The following is a 14,588-nucleotide window of genomic DNA, read 5'->3' as shown; positions in this document are numbered from 1 at the left end:
TGAGTCGTAGTCCTAACATCCAATATTTCTTTTGGAGTAGCAACTAACACCAGGTCCTCATTCAATGTCGAAGGCAAGGGTTGAGGTACTGTAGATGGTTGAATGGCCTTTTTCAGCAGTGATACATGGAAAACCGGTGTATTCTGCTGTGTGGAGGTAACTCCAATCTGTAAGCGACTTGGCCAATGCGATCCATCACCTGGTAGGGCCCATAAAATCGCGAACACAATTTCTCATTGGGTCTTCTCGCTAGGGATTTATGCCTAGAGGGTTGCAACTTAAGATATACCCAATCTCCCACCTTGTACTCCACTTCTCTGCAATGCTTGTTTCTTTGTAGTTTGTTCTAGTCTTGAGCTTTACACATATTAACTTTCAATTTGTTCAAGATATCATCCCTCTTGTTGTAACCAGTTCACACTATCCACCTTAGAAGGAATAGTAATGCCCTTAATAAGGGGAGGAAGGTCTCGTCCATAGAGGGGTTTGAAAGGAGTCATCTTTGATGAGCATTACAATTGGTGTTGAACCAAAATCCTGCCCAAGGTAGCCAATAGGGCCATCGTTTAGGTTGTGTTCCCGTTATGCAACATAGGTAGGTTCCAAGGCAGCGGTTGACTACCTTTGTTTGGCCATCCGTTTGAGGATGGTAAGTTGTACTAAACTTCAACTTTGTCCCTGCCTGTCGAAACAATTCCCTCCAAAAATTGCTCAAGAATAGTTGATCGCGGTCTGAGACAATGGTCAAAGGAAACCCATGGAATGTGACCACCTCCTTAAGAAATAATTGTGCCACTTTTGTTATTGCGTACAGATGGGCTAATAGAAAGAAATAAGCATACTTTGTTAATCTATCAACAATCACAAAGATAGTATCTTTCCCTTCAGCCTTGGGTAACCCCAATATGAAATCCATGGATATATCCGACCAAACTTGAGTGGGAATTGGTAAGGACTGCAATAACCCTGTGGGAGCCAAGGCTTCGGCTTTATTCCTTTGACAAACCTCACAATGCATGACAAAGTTTTTAATGTCCTTTCTCATGCCTTCCAAGTACACCACTCCCGCCACTCACTTGAATGTTCTAAAGTAACCACTATGGCCACCAATGAAAGATTCATGCAAATCCTTGATATCTTATTTTTATCTTCTATCTTTAGTTTCTTTGTTATTATTCTTTATTTTGTATATTGGGCTTATCCCATGTCTCCTTTACTATAAATACAATAACCTATGTGTATTTTCTATACTAGGGAGATTAATCCCACACTTATATTCCCTATATTCAATATGGTATCAGAGACATGGGTTAAAGTCGATCCTAGCGAGATTTGATATTTATTCAGCCTGTTCGGGAAGTTTGTTGTTTGTTCAGCATGTTGTTCCACCCACTATCAAACCGTTATTGGACCACCCATTGATGTTTAGTCCCATGCTTGAGATGTATGTACCTTGGTGGGAGGGGGTGTATTGGCAGTCCCACATTATCTAGGGATAAGGTGATTTCATAGAATATAAGTGAATGCAAACCTCACCTTACAAGCCAATTTTGTAAGGTTGAATTAGGCTTAAAGTCCACTTCTTAATACATATAGTTACGTCACAAAAACAATTATTACTTAGAAAATAATTTAAATTATTCTAAAAAAGTAAAAGTGTTCACAACTTGAAGACTTGTGAATCCACATGTAAAATAATTCAAAATACCTCTACCACATGATATCCACAATGCTTGGCAGCTACATGTGCTAGTGTTGTTTTTCCAAGACCTGGTGGTCCACATAGCAGAAGGATCTGTAACCATTTTAAAAATCTAGTTACCAATGGGATTCAACACCCGACATCTAATATGATTGATATCATAAAACATTAATATAAATCAAATGGTTTCATCTTATGTCATGTACAAACAACCAAAGAGTATAATGCAAATGCAAGACTACAAGGATAACAATACCACCTCCGATCCTTTATATAGAACAAAAGAGAGCACTTTTTAATATTTATTATAGGATACTTACATTTCAAATGTATTAATTGCTAAATTCCATATACCCTAAATTATTGTAAAGTTAGTTAATGAGATATCCACCCACTTTCCATGAAAGTAGACATGTATTTATTGGCCTATTAACAACATAAGGCACAATAATTATTATAGGAACAATGATAATAATATATGTATGACAACAGAAAACCATTATTCTTGTGCTTATATATGTAGAAAAATTATTATTGGAACAATGGCAAACATAAAACTTTGTGTACTTTTGAAATAAAACTCAAATTTATGACATTGCTAATCAAAACTAACCAATTTTTATTGGGCTTGATGAATTAGGTATTAGTCTCTTTCGCATAGATCTTAACATAGTTTTATCGAGAATCAACTTTGTCAAAATTATCAATAAACAACTTGACTACTTTCTAAGAACATAGTTCTTTATTTCTCTTAGGCCTTACAAAAAACACAAAAATGTTCCTTTAGGTCCCAAGAGTGTGCCTTTCTATGATATTTATCTCTCACAAAGAAGACAAGTGTTGTCTTCCAGCGGTTACAATTTTGTTTCCAAAGAGTATATGTTTTCAATGAGCACAAGTTTCTTAATCCCACTTTACTTCTTTAATTGCAACCTCATCATCCTTTAGTAAATAGGTTTATACCCAATTCAATCTCACAAAACTGGTTTGTCAAGTAATATTTGCACTTCACTCATACACTATAATTTGATTTTATTTGTGGTCGATGTGGGATCTTCAACACTCATCATCTCATTCTATTCTTCTTCCTTGTATACCTCAAATTTGCCTAGTTTCTCACCCTCTCAATTTGTCCCTTCTACACTAACTTCATAAGCCTCTCCTTGTGACCCCAATCATCCTCACTCATCATTACAAACCATAACCGAATCTACATCCTCTACTTCTCAAGTTGTTTATGTTGATTCCTCTATGCTTATTCCATCCTCAAATTCTGATATACACATCTTTCACAAAACATCTATCATATTCAAATATCCACCATGTTAAGCATAGTTTAAAGACATCTACATCCTTCTCAATTACTTACTCATGTTGAATCAAAATCAATGAAACATGCCCTTGTTGATCCCACTTTGTTTGTTGCATGCAAACAATATTATACTCATATTCCTCAAAATACATGAAAGTGAGTTTAAACCAAACTCATCCTCACAAAACCAAATTAAAAGACAAGGATTGCCCCCACTTATATTATGAATTAGCTTTATCTTTAGTTGACGTGGAATCTCTAACACAACTCCCTCATGCCAAGATATAGACATCTAGTGTGTGGGACTAAATATTTGTGGATGGTTCGATAGTAGCCTAATAACAAGTGATACCATATTAGGAAGTGAGTTTAAGCCTAACTCATTCTCAGAAGAATGGCTTATAAGGTAAGAATTTTTCCCGCTTATACATTGTAAATTGTCCTTTGTCTAATTGATGTGAGATTTCCAACACTCGTGTTAAACAAAATCAACCAAACATGCCCTTATTGATGATCCCACTTCATTGTTGCATGCAAACAGAATATTCTACTTTTATTCCTCAAATACATGGCTTTAACAACAATTCCTACTAGACATGTGCCTACTAGTTGTAAATGGGTTTTCCACATTAAGGAAAACTTAGATGGCACAATTAAAGAGGAAAAAGCTATTTTGTGGCCAAAGGCTTCCATCAGCAATTCAGTCTAAATTACAATGATACTTTTGCAGCAGTGATCAATCTTTAATTTGGCTCTTTCTCATCAATGGCCCTTAAAGCAATTACATGTGAACGATGCCTTTTCAAATGGGCTCCATACAAAGGAGGTATATGTCAGCCACCTGGATTTGAAATGGTTGATATGTCCTTGGTTTTCAAACTAAATAAGGCCATTAATGGTCCTAGCAGGCAACCCAAACTTGGTTAGAAAGATTACAAGCAGCCTTATCACAACTTCAATATGTTGCCAATAAATGTAATCACACATTGCTCGTATACTCAATAGTTTATGTGGACGACATTAACACCACCAAAAATAATACTCATCTTACTCAAACTCTTATTTGGCAACTCAATTCAGGATTTTCTCTCAAGGAACTAGGTGATTTGGGTTATTTTCTTGGGATTAAAGTTTGTTATTAGTTTAATGGTTCTTTTTATCTTACTCAGTCCTAGTATGTTTCGGGATATGCTTTCAAAGACCAACATGTTAGAGGCCAATCCAATTTTCTCACCAATGGTAGGAGATTGCAAGCTTACGAACGATAGTTATGTTCCTTTACCTGATGCATCTTACTACAGGTATATTGTTGGCTCCCTTCAATATGCCACCTTTATATGATGAAAAATAATTTTTGCTGTCAATGAAGTGTGCCAGCACATGCCTTCAACAAAATCTTATATAAAGGGATGGAGGTATGTTTTGTTTTCTTAAAACACCTTAAATAATAAAAGTCCATCAGAGCTTCAAAATTAAAATTATAGGTAGAATTCGTTAAAACATGCATGTTGGGAATTTGGTTAACTTGGATTTGGAGCAACGGTCCATTAATGGCAATTCATTAGTCTAGAGAGAACTGCAGCATATGGCAATTCATTAGTCTAGAGAGAACTGCAGCATATGGCAATTCATGGTCAATACATCAGAATATTAGAATATGATTTGGAGAGAAGATAAGTATTGGTCTCCTAAAACAGTCAAATAATCAGAAGATACGAGATAAAAAAAATGCTCAGATGGAAATTGAAAGGATAGACTATTTTCCAATATATCAAAACTCATCAAGTGTAAAAAAATGCTCAAAATTTGAGGAAAAAGTTAACTGTTTTCCAAAATTATCCATCAAAACAAAGAGTCAATACGTTCATTGTTACCCCAACCATTATGTTTGCACAAGTGAAGAAGGAATGGGTAAGTACGTGTATAAGGAAACTGTCGTGCCTATAAACAATCAAAATACTAAGCATAACCCAAATACATAATCCCAAATACCAATGCATATTCTACCCCTCCCTGACCTGGTGGTGTAAATTGTTAACTTTGCCCATCATGTTACAAATCTGACAAAATGGTCTCGAGTCTATTCTCCAAATCAACACAAATAATAATAGCATAATTCTACCAATTTGACTCCATTGCATATTTGCTTCTCAAAAATGATAGATACATTAATGGGTGTGGAAGAGTATACAATCATGCGATTCTTATAAATACCTTTTGTTCTGGGGGACCAATATTCCTTGACTTCGTACTCCATGCATCTTGAATACTCTTTGAACTCCCACTCTCATCCATACTTACAGAATTTACATACCTTCCCCCGTTACTCCATTTGGATCCTCCATTCTTCCTAGGAAACTTTGAATTCAAAGGTTTCTGATTGTGGACAATAGAAGAATGGCGTTTCAAAGCAGACAAAACATCATCTGATGTGCTTCGAATTTCAGATCCAAACACAACAGAATCCCATTGCTTCAACCATAACAGTACCTGTCCTAGTCAACCAATCAAATTAGTCATGGCAACATAAGCCAAGCCTAGAAAACCAAAGAATGAAGTCCTTAACTGCAGCAATTCTAATAAATTATTTTCATAACTAAATGGTACTTTAGATACCTCACGATTTGTCTGTTCATCACTGAGAAGCTCGGTGAAGGATTTCGGAGCATATTTATCAACCCAAAGTTGCTCATTAACCATTTGTGCTTCGGGAACATCTGGAACACTTTGACCTTCAGAACTAGCTTCCAAGGCCTTCAGCATCACAAGAACAGGAATAAGCAATCACTAACATCAAAAAGCTACATTTGATTACCAAATTCAGATGCATTCCAAGTAACAAACAACACAACATAAAAAGAATTAAATTTTCATTCAAGTTTCGCCCTTAGAAGCTCAAAAAGCACATTCTTAACCTTGAGTCCAAACCTTAGCAAAAGCCTCTTGCTCCAGCCTCTCAAGTATAACATTAATTGGTTCTGAACTAAGCTCTGCAACCAAATACAATTCATGAAAATAATCTCAGTATTCAACAAGGCTCGTAATCAAAATTTAAGACAAAACCTCACACCAAAATAATAGGCTTCCTAATCCTTAAGTCATGTTTGGGTGACGGATTTTGGCATTGGAAAAAAAAGGGAATATATTTATTTATATTGAAAATCAAATTCGAATATTTATTTATTTATTTAATAGTTTTTTATAAGCAATTAGTATCTTATCTAGAGGAACAAAATCTCCCCTGATTATATGCATCTATTTACTTTACAAAAATTAAATTAACTCCCTTAGTTAAAAAGTTACCTAAGGACTTGAAATTGTGATAAACACAAATAATATTAGAGAATTTTCAGTTCAGGTTTTTTTTTTTCTTTCAGAAAAAACATTAGTCTTTTTTTTACCAGTTTCATCCCAACCACCAAACTATTAGAGCCTCTCCCCTAAGCAGCTCTTCATGAAAATAAATTACTCATGTTCATGTAGACTTAGAAATATTAAAAACAATGTACCTCAAACATTGAAAGAAAACAAACACACCAAACTAATCTCAAATCTTAAAACTAAAAGTGATAAAAAAAAAGTAGAAAGAGTGACAGTTCGAAAGAGAAAAAAGTACCGGCAGAATATCCATTGCAATCGAGCGTCTTCACGCGCTCTTCTCCTTGAAACCGAGTCAGCTTCGCATAAACCCTGTCGCCGTTGGGCGCGGTGATCGGCATGCACTCGCCGTCAATCTCCGAGGCGAATCTCGACAATGTCTTCTCCTTCGCAAACGTTGTTTCCTGCACCGCCGGCTCCTGCGGCGGAGGAGAGTAGCGTAGCCAATCCTCGTCGGCGGCCTCCTCGGTGGAGGAATCCTCCTGGACGGTAACCCTAACTTTCGCTCTCTTTTCCTCTTCGGGAAGTGAACTCGAACGCGACCGCTTGTGACCGCTGGATTCGATATCCACCGAAGGAGCCTCGAGATCTGGCGGCGGTTGTGGAGAGTACGGTTCAGCCGGGGGTTCAAGGTCTGCGAAGTGATAATGATGATCTTCTTCTTCTTCTTGATTTTGCTCGGGTTCGTGAAAATTTGATTCCAGAAACTCGAGTTCATCAGGGAGCGGAATATCCATTTCCATATCCTCTACGTCCATTGTTGGAGTTTGATTGGTGGTACAAAGAAGCGAGAGAGAGAATCGGGTTTCAGTTTGTGTGCTCAGAAAGGGTTTGTGTATAGGTTAACTGAAGAAGGTTTTGGCGGGAATGAGGCAGAAAGGTACCAGCTCTGTGTTGTGTTGTGGCTTATGTTATGATGTAAGTGTACTACAAAAACAAAGCATGTCAAGGCTGATCAACCGTTGATTAAGTAGAAAAAGGTATCGTATTGACTGTAATTGTTTCATGTGGAAAAGAAATATAATTAGCAACGTTTGATTTGAAAAATTACACTAATACATAATGATGGGTTGAAAAGGTTTTTTTTTATTTATAAACATATGGAACTTTGAGTGTGAAAGGATTTTCTGAATGTTATTTTATTAGATAATAATATTTTTATAATTAAATTTTGATGATTTTCTTTTTATTCTGAGATGACATTTTTTAATGATTTAAAAATATAAAAAAATAAAAAATCATTCAAAAAATATTATTTTATAAAATATTATCTCTGATTATAAGAGAAATTTGTTAAAAAATTATTTTTGTAATTTCTCATTTTTAGTTTATTTTGGAGAAAAATGAAGTTCACTTATTTTTTCTATCAGTGATGTACCATTATCCACTCCCAAAAGTATTCTTATATTTCCTTTTATTGTTTTCTTACTTATTCCACCGTTTGATTGTTATTATTGTCCTACTTTATTCTCTATTCCTCTATTTTAATCATAAAAGTTTCGGACTTAATTCTGTGAATTAAACGTGCTTAGTGGTGAGCATAATTGAGTTTCTTTTTTCTTTCTTGAATCCTTTTAAAACATACAAATATATTAAATTTTTAAAGATATAATTACTGATTTGGTATCTATATTTTTAGTTTGTTTAATTTAGTATCCCAATTATTTAAAGAGATTCAATTTGGTTATCTTGTTAAGTTGGAGTTAATACTATTTTTTAATTTTTTTTTTTAATTATTTTTTTTTCAAAAAATTTAAAAATTGATACGTGGCAGTTTACAATCATGACATATCCAGTGGTAATAGTTGTTTTTAATTTAGTATCCTAATTTAAATTTTTGGTACAATTTAGTACTGAATCTTTTAAAATGATTCAATCTCATCCTCTCCAATTTGAGACCAAATTAGTAAATAAACTTAATTAGAACTTATATATACATGTTACAATAACTTTTTCTAATATATACATCAAATCTTTCACCTAAGTACATAAATTATTTTATTTTTTACATTTTAACCTCTATAATTTTTTACACATGAAAATTTTTACACTTGTAAAAAATAAAATTATTTGAATATTTAGGTATAGTGATTTGATGTATAAATTCAAAACAATTATTTTAACATGTATATATAAGTTATAATTAAACTTAGTTACTAATTTTGTATCAATTTGGAACGAACGAAATTGGATCATTTTAAAAAATTGGGTACTAAATTGAGCCAAAAAATTAAATTGGGTACTAAATTGAAAATAACTATTACTACTGCCACGTGTCATAATTGTAAGTTGCTACGTGGCACTATAATAAACTGACATGTGGCAATTTTTAAATTTTTTGAAAAAAAATAATTCCTTTTTAAAAAAAATAATTTAAAAAAATAAAAATAAAAAAAAAATATTTATGGTTTGACACGTGTCATGTACGAACAGGATGTTAACTCCAACTTAACGAAGAGGACCAAATTGAATCTTTTTAGATAATTTTGGTACTAAATTGAACAAACCAAAAACATGGGTACCAAATTGAACTTTACCAAAAAGTTGGGGTACCAAATCAGTAATTATACCATTTTTAAACTATTTCAACCTATTTCATACGTTTAAACTAATTTGTGGTGTACTCACATGTTTTGGAGTGACTTTACGCACTTGACGCTGACGCTCTAATTTGATACTCTAGATCAGAAATGTCAACAGAGTGGATAGGTACAGGTATTAGCTTCCATGTACTCTACCCGATAAATATATATTTTGTATCAGTATCCATATATGTCGGGTATCCGTTATGCAAGTACCTACATTATTTTTTAATATTCACGGATATTCATGGGTACCCGCGGGTATTTACAAAAAAGTAAAAATAAATATTTAACAACATATTTTGATTGTGAATTAAAAGAAAATACAATACATATCATTCATAAATTTTAAACAAAATTCAAATAATCTATTTAAATAGTGTTGAATGACAATTTACAAAGAAATGATTTTTGTTTAAACTAGTTGATAAAAAAATAACTCATTCAAAATTAATATGTTAATATTTTAATCATGTTTTTTTATTTTGTTTAATTTAAATTAGAGTATAGCGGGTAGTAAAAATACTCATACCCATTATCCGTAGATATCCATTTACAGTATTCATTTCTTACCCGTTGCGGAAATTTATCCATGGATATCTGCGGGTATGAATTTTTTTGACATCCCTACTCTAGATATTCAACTCATACTTGTAATCTTCGTTGTTTAAGAGAAACCTTGATGATGTATTTGGATTAAGCAATTTAAGATAGATATCCATTCATTTAAAAAAAACAAATTGATTTTTAAAGTAAAATTACTTGTTTGGATGAAAAAATAAAATAAAATTGAAATAGATGAATTTTAAGAAGACATTTCAAATAACTAAAACAATAGAATTTGAAATTCAAAAAAAAAATAATAATAAAATTGAAATTCCACATTGGTTAAGATGAAGAAAGTCCACAAGTTTAAAAAGTCGACTCAAATCAACCTTCAACTTGGGCCAAATCATCTCAACATCTAGCTCAAGTTGACGCTATGAGCCCGAACATACTTGATTCGACCTTCGGTCAAAGCCAAATATCAATTGGACTAGGTTTGGGCCAATGGTTGAGCTGAATGGACTAGAGCCAAAATTAAACTTGATTCACCAAGTTTAAAGGTTGAGCCATATCGATTTGGGTCAATTAGGCATAAACTAAAGGTCGACCTTAGTCGGCCTGGGCTTAAAGTTGAGCAAAGTTAGTAAGCGAAGGTCGAGCGGATTCAGTCAGGGTTGAGTTAGACCAGGCCAAAGGTCGAGCCGAGTTAATATAGAGTAGGTTGATCTAAACTAGTTGAAGTCAAAGGTCAAGTGGAGTCGACTCAGGCTAAAGGACTAGCAGAGTCAATCTAGGTTGAAGGTTAAGTGGAGTCAATTTAGGCATAAGGTTGATTGGAGTTGGTCTAGACCGAAGGTCAAGTTGACCCAAACCAATCATGAGTTGAGACAATCAAGGTCAAAGTTTGAGCCGAGTCGGTCCGGGCCAAATGTCTAGTCAAACCGGTTGAGATCGAAGGTCGAGCAAAGTCGGTTAGGGATGGAGGAGGAGCAAAGTGGCCTAGGCTAAATATCGAGCAAAGTTGCCCCAAGTCAAAGGTCAAGTGGGATCGGTACGAGTTGTAGGTTAAGTCAAATCAAATTGGTCCAAGAGTCGAGCCGAGTCGGTCCGGATCGAAGGTCGAGCCAGTTGACATGGGTATGGTCGAGCTGAGCCAACTAAGGTCGAAGGTTAAGTGGAGTTGGTTCGGGCCTGAGGAGGAGCCAAATGTCTCATGCTAAATGTCGAAGGGAGTTGGTCTGGGCTGAAGGTCAAGCCTATATAGCCTGGTTAAAAATTGAGCCGAGTTGCCCAGGCCAAAAGTCGAGCCAAGTCGGTCAAACTGAAAGTCGAGCTAAGTCAGTCAAACCGAAAGTCGAACCGAGTCAATCAGACTGAGAGTCAAGCCGAATCAGCTAAACTGAAACTCGACTCGAGTCGAGTGAAGTTAGGATGATGGTGGAGTCGAGTTTGTCTCGAGCCGAAGGTATAGTTGAGTTAGAATGGACCGAATGATGAGCTTAGTCGGTCCAAGAAGTCGAGCCTAATCGGCCTCGTGCGAAGTGCAAATAGAATTCGATGGAGTGCAGGATGTAATTATCCTAAATCTTTTCTAATCCGTAACTTATTAAACCCATTTTACATCTCTTAAACATTTGATTAATCAAATTTAGTTAATAAATAAATTTTGATTAACATGTATAAAGTGTATGCTATAAATAAATGTTTTAACTTTGGCATATAAACTATTTAATTATCCATTAACGTTAAACCTGACAAATCAAATCACTAACTTTTATTAAATTTAAATTTCAAACATTTCGGAAACTTGACCACTCTTTATTTTAATTTTACATTGTATAACAACAAGTAACATTAATTTGGCGACTATTCAATTTTTCATTAATATTAAATATGACAAAAAGTTATTATTAGTAAAATTTCGACGAGGTTGTAAAATGTTAAAAGTCCTATACGATTAACATAATCGTAGGTAAATATAAACATTTAAATCGACTGACATATATAACCTTAAGTTTAATTTTGACTGAGCATGTTTGAACAACTCTTATTTATACATATATATAAATCGAGCATTGAATTAAAATAGCTCGGTAGAACTTTTAATCCGTAGATGAGAAAAATGAGGAGATGTGGCAGAATGTGATTAGAAATTGTTTGCAAAACACTATTTTTAATATCTTGAATAGCTGCATTTTCGGGGTATCATTACAAACATTGCAGATTTTCCAAATCAAAACTCCTTCAACCCAAATAAACTCTTGTGTCTCTACTCCCACCATTTTTTTGTCTCTTCTTCATTCTGCCTCTCTCTTCATTCTCTTTGCATTTTGAGATATTGAAAACGTGTTGTGTGGTTTTTGAAGATGGGGCAACAATCTCTGATCTACAGCTTCGTGGCTCGAGGCACCATGATTCTCGCTGAGTACACTGAATTTTCTGGAAACTTCACCACCATTGCCTCTCAATGCCTGCAGAAGCTTCCTTCTACCAACAACAGATTCACCTACAATTGTGATGGCCACACTTTCAATTATCTTGTTGAAAGTGGATTCAGTACGTTATATATATATATATGCATTTTTCGATGATTTCATGCATCATATATATTCCTTTCATCATGCATACCTTTATCATGATTTCATCTAGATCTTGATGATTCTACCTTTTGTTTTGAATTACTGCACATGTTTGATAACCATGATAACAGGTGAATTCTCTCTTTCTGATCCCCTTCTCAGGATCTAACTGATACATTTTCTAACCATTTTTTGATCTCATGCAGATTAGAAAAGTTCTGATTTATATTTTCATAAATAGATTATAGTTTTGAAGACAAATTGTAGAATTAACCTGAGACTGAACAAGATGATGTGAAACTGTTTTGAGAAAACAGTTTCTGAAAACAAAAATGAAAATATATTCCCTAATTTTCCCTAATCTATTTTTCCTTTCTTTTTTGTTTTTATCAGAAAAAACAAAATAACTGGTTTATGCATGCTTTTGCTGTGTGCAGCCTAAACCATGAACGTGTTATATAATTTTGAAGTGTTTGAACAGAAATAGTAATCATATTTACAAAAGAAACAAGGATTGTTGGATCAGAATTTGATTGTATATGTTTGAGTTAAGAAAATAGAAAGAGTTAAAAGGGGATGAATAATATAAAATTTGAGAAGTAGTTTGTTGTAAAATATTTTTGGTTGAAATTTTGGATTTTGTAGCCTACTGTGTGGTGGCTGTTGAATCTGCTGGTAGACAGCTTCCTATTGCATTTCTGGAACGTGTGAAGGAAGAATTCAGCAAAAAATATGGTGCAGGCAAAGCTGCAACTGCTTCTGCTAAGAGCCTAAACAGAGAATTTGGGTACCCCATTTTCTTGCACTTGCAGAAAAAACAAATCATTTTTTTATATGCTGTCATTCGATTATTTATGAGTGATACTTTCTTTATCATTAGATAAAGTTTTTCTTCGTTATTATATAGTTTAATTATAAGAGAATGGAAAATTTAAACATAATGAATGCATGGTTTTGGAAATGTACAGGCCAAAACTGAAACAGCAAATGCAATACTGTGTTGATCATCCTGAAGAGATCAACAAACTTGCCAAAGTGAAGGCTCAAGTTTCTGAAGTGAAGGGTGTTATGATGGAAAACATTGAGAAGGCAAGATTTATATACAAATGCCTAATTTAGAGATATATATTTAAAACAGTTTCTCCCACATTCAGTAAATATTAATATTAATAATATTATTATTATTTTTATTGATGATTTGATTTGATTGAAATATATATATGAATATGGTTTTTTCATAGGTGCTTGATCGAGGAGAAAAGATTGAGATGTTGGTGGATAAGACTGACAATCTTCGCTCACAGGTTCCATTCATTTTTCTTTGTTTTTTTCTTATATAATGTTTAATGTTTATCATTTGATAATTTTTACTTAGTTTTTTTTAATATATTTTTTCGTAATATTTAATTGCTTTACATTATTAGTTCTTGCTTATGCCTTACTTATATATATATATATATATATATATATATATATATATATATATTATATAATTGTTAATTTAGTTCTTACAAATGGATTTTTTTTTTCAGTCACCAAAAATTAATGATGAGTAATTGATTGTTAAAAGGAAATACAAAAACTAAATGCTATGAAAATTGTTTTACAAACACAAGAACCAAAAAAACTTTATATGATTTTTAATTTAGTCTCTCTCTATATTTGTATTTTTTTATCTTTAATGATGCCTATGAAATAGTAAAAATTACTATAACGATGAAGTATTGTTTAAATATAATTTTGAAAGGACTAGAGCAAAAAGACAAAATATAAAAACCTTACAAGATTAAAAATAGTTTTATATAATTTTTAATTTAGTCTCCATAAACATATTGTAGAACCTTATTTTTTATTCTATAATGATCCAAAAATTGAACGAGAAACAAAAAATAGTAAAATAGCATATTAATCATTTTAATTTAGTCCTGCATTTATAGTCTCTTTTTTATTTTAATCTCTGCCTTAAATAATGGTAGAAATTAACATAAATATTTAACATTATAGAAATAATTTTAAAAGCACTAAGAAAAGAAGCAGAAATTTAAAGCTTTTGTCCATGACTTGTTGTTGCAGGCACAAGACTTTAGAACACAGGGCACAAAGGTTAAAAGGAAGATGTGGGTTCAAAATATGAAGATCAAATTGATTGTTTTTGGTATCGTCGTAGCATTAATTTTGGTCATGTTTATGTCAATATGTCGTGGCATAAGCTGCTTACAATAGGGTTTTTGTTTTTCCTTTCCTTTGATCAATTTTGCAACATTTTATGTGTTACATTTGAGCCTATATTTTCTTAATCTCATTGCTCATTATTCTTTAGTTAATTTTATTTTCTTATCAATGGGCTTATGTCTAATATTTCTTAAATATGTACAAATATCAACACAAGGTAAATAATCATTATGATAAATATTCATATATTTTTGTTCATAATACAAATATATATAATTTTAGAGCAAAACTTTATTTTTTAATAATTGTTATGTGAT

General features: G+C 33.1%; 1 protein-coding gene and 1 pseudogene across 3 annotated transcripts in view; one reads left to right on the top strand and one right to left on the bottom strand.

Annotated features, from left to right (window-relative positions):
* Positions 1-7,285, bottom strand: part of CTF18 (P-loop containing nucleoside triphosphate hydrolases superfamily protein) — a 28,160-nt gene extending 20,875 nt beyond the window's left edge. The window contains exons 1-5 of one of the 2 annotated variants that reach the window (XM_028082513.2): positions 6,631-7,285; positions 5,943-6,004; positions 5,631-5,768; positions 5,229-5,504; positions 1,709-1,795 (exon numbers count right to left, since the gene is read on the bottom strand). In XM_028082513.2, coding sequence (XP_027938314.2) covers positions 1,709-1,795; positions 5,229-5,504; positions 5,631-5,768; positions 5,943-6,004; positions 6,631-7,150 — 1,083 coding nt within the window. In that variant the 5' untranslated portion in view covers positions 7,151-7,285. Of the gene's footprint in view, positions 1-1,708; positions 1,796-5,228; positions 5,505-5,630; positions 5,769-5,929; positions 6,005-6,630 lie in introns of both variants that reach the window. The other variant, XM_028082514.2, reaches the window with a different exon arrangement.
* Positions 7,286-11,707: 4,422 nt separating this feature from the next.
* On the top strand, positions 11,708-14,482 carry LOC114192721 (putative vesicle-associated membrane protein 726; annotated as a pseudogene). Its single transcript, XR_014996603.1, has 5 exons — positions 11,708-12,076; positions 12,745-12,886; positions 13,068-13,188; positions 13,341-13,403; positions 14,173-14,482. The product of XR_014996603.1 is annotated as a putative vesicle-associated membrane protein 726 (transcript).
* Positions 14,483-14,588: the final 106 nt, after the last annotated feature.

This window comes from Vigna unguiculata, chromosome 7, assembly GCF_037176805.1.
Source record: "Vigna unguiculata cultivar grain cowpea cultivar isolate G323 ecotype 2 chromosome 7, ASM3717680v1, whole genome shotgun sequence".
Taxonomy (NCBI): Eukaryota; Viridiplantae; Streptophyta; class Magnoliopsida; order Fabales; family Fabaceae; genus Vigna; species Vigna unguiculata.
The sequence above is the reverse complement of the archived record's forward strand: the minus strand, read 5'-3'. Positions and strand labels throughout refer to the sequence as shown.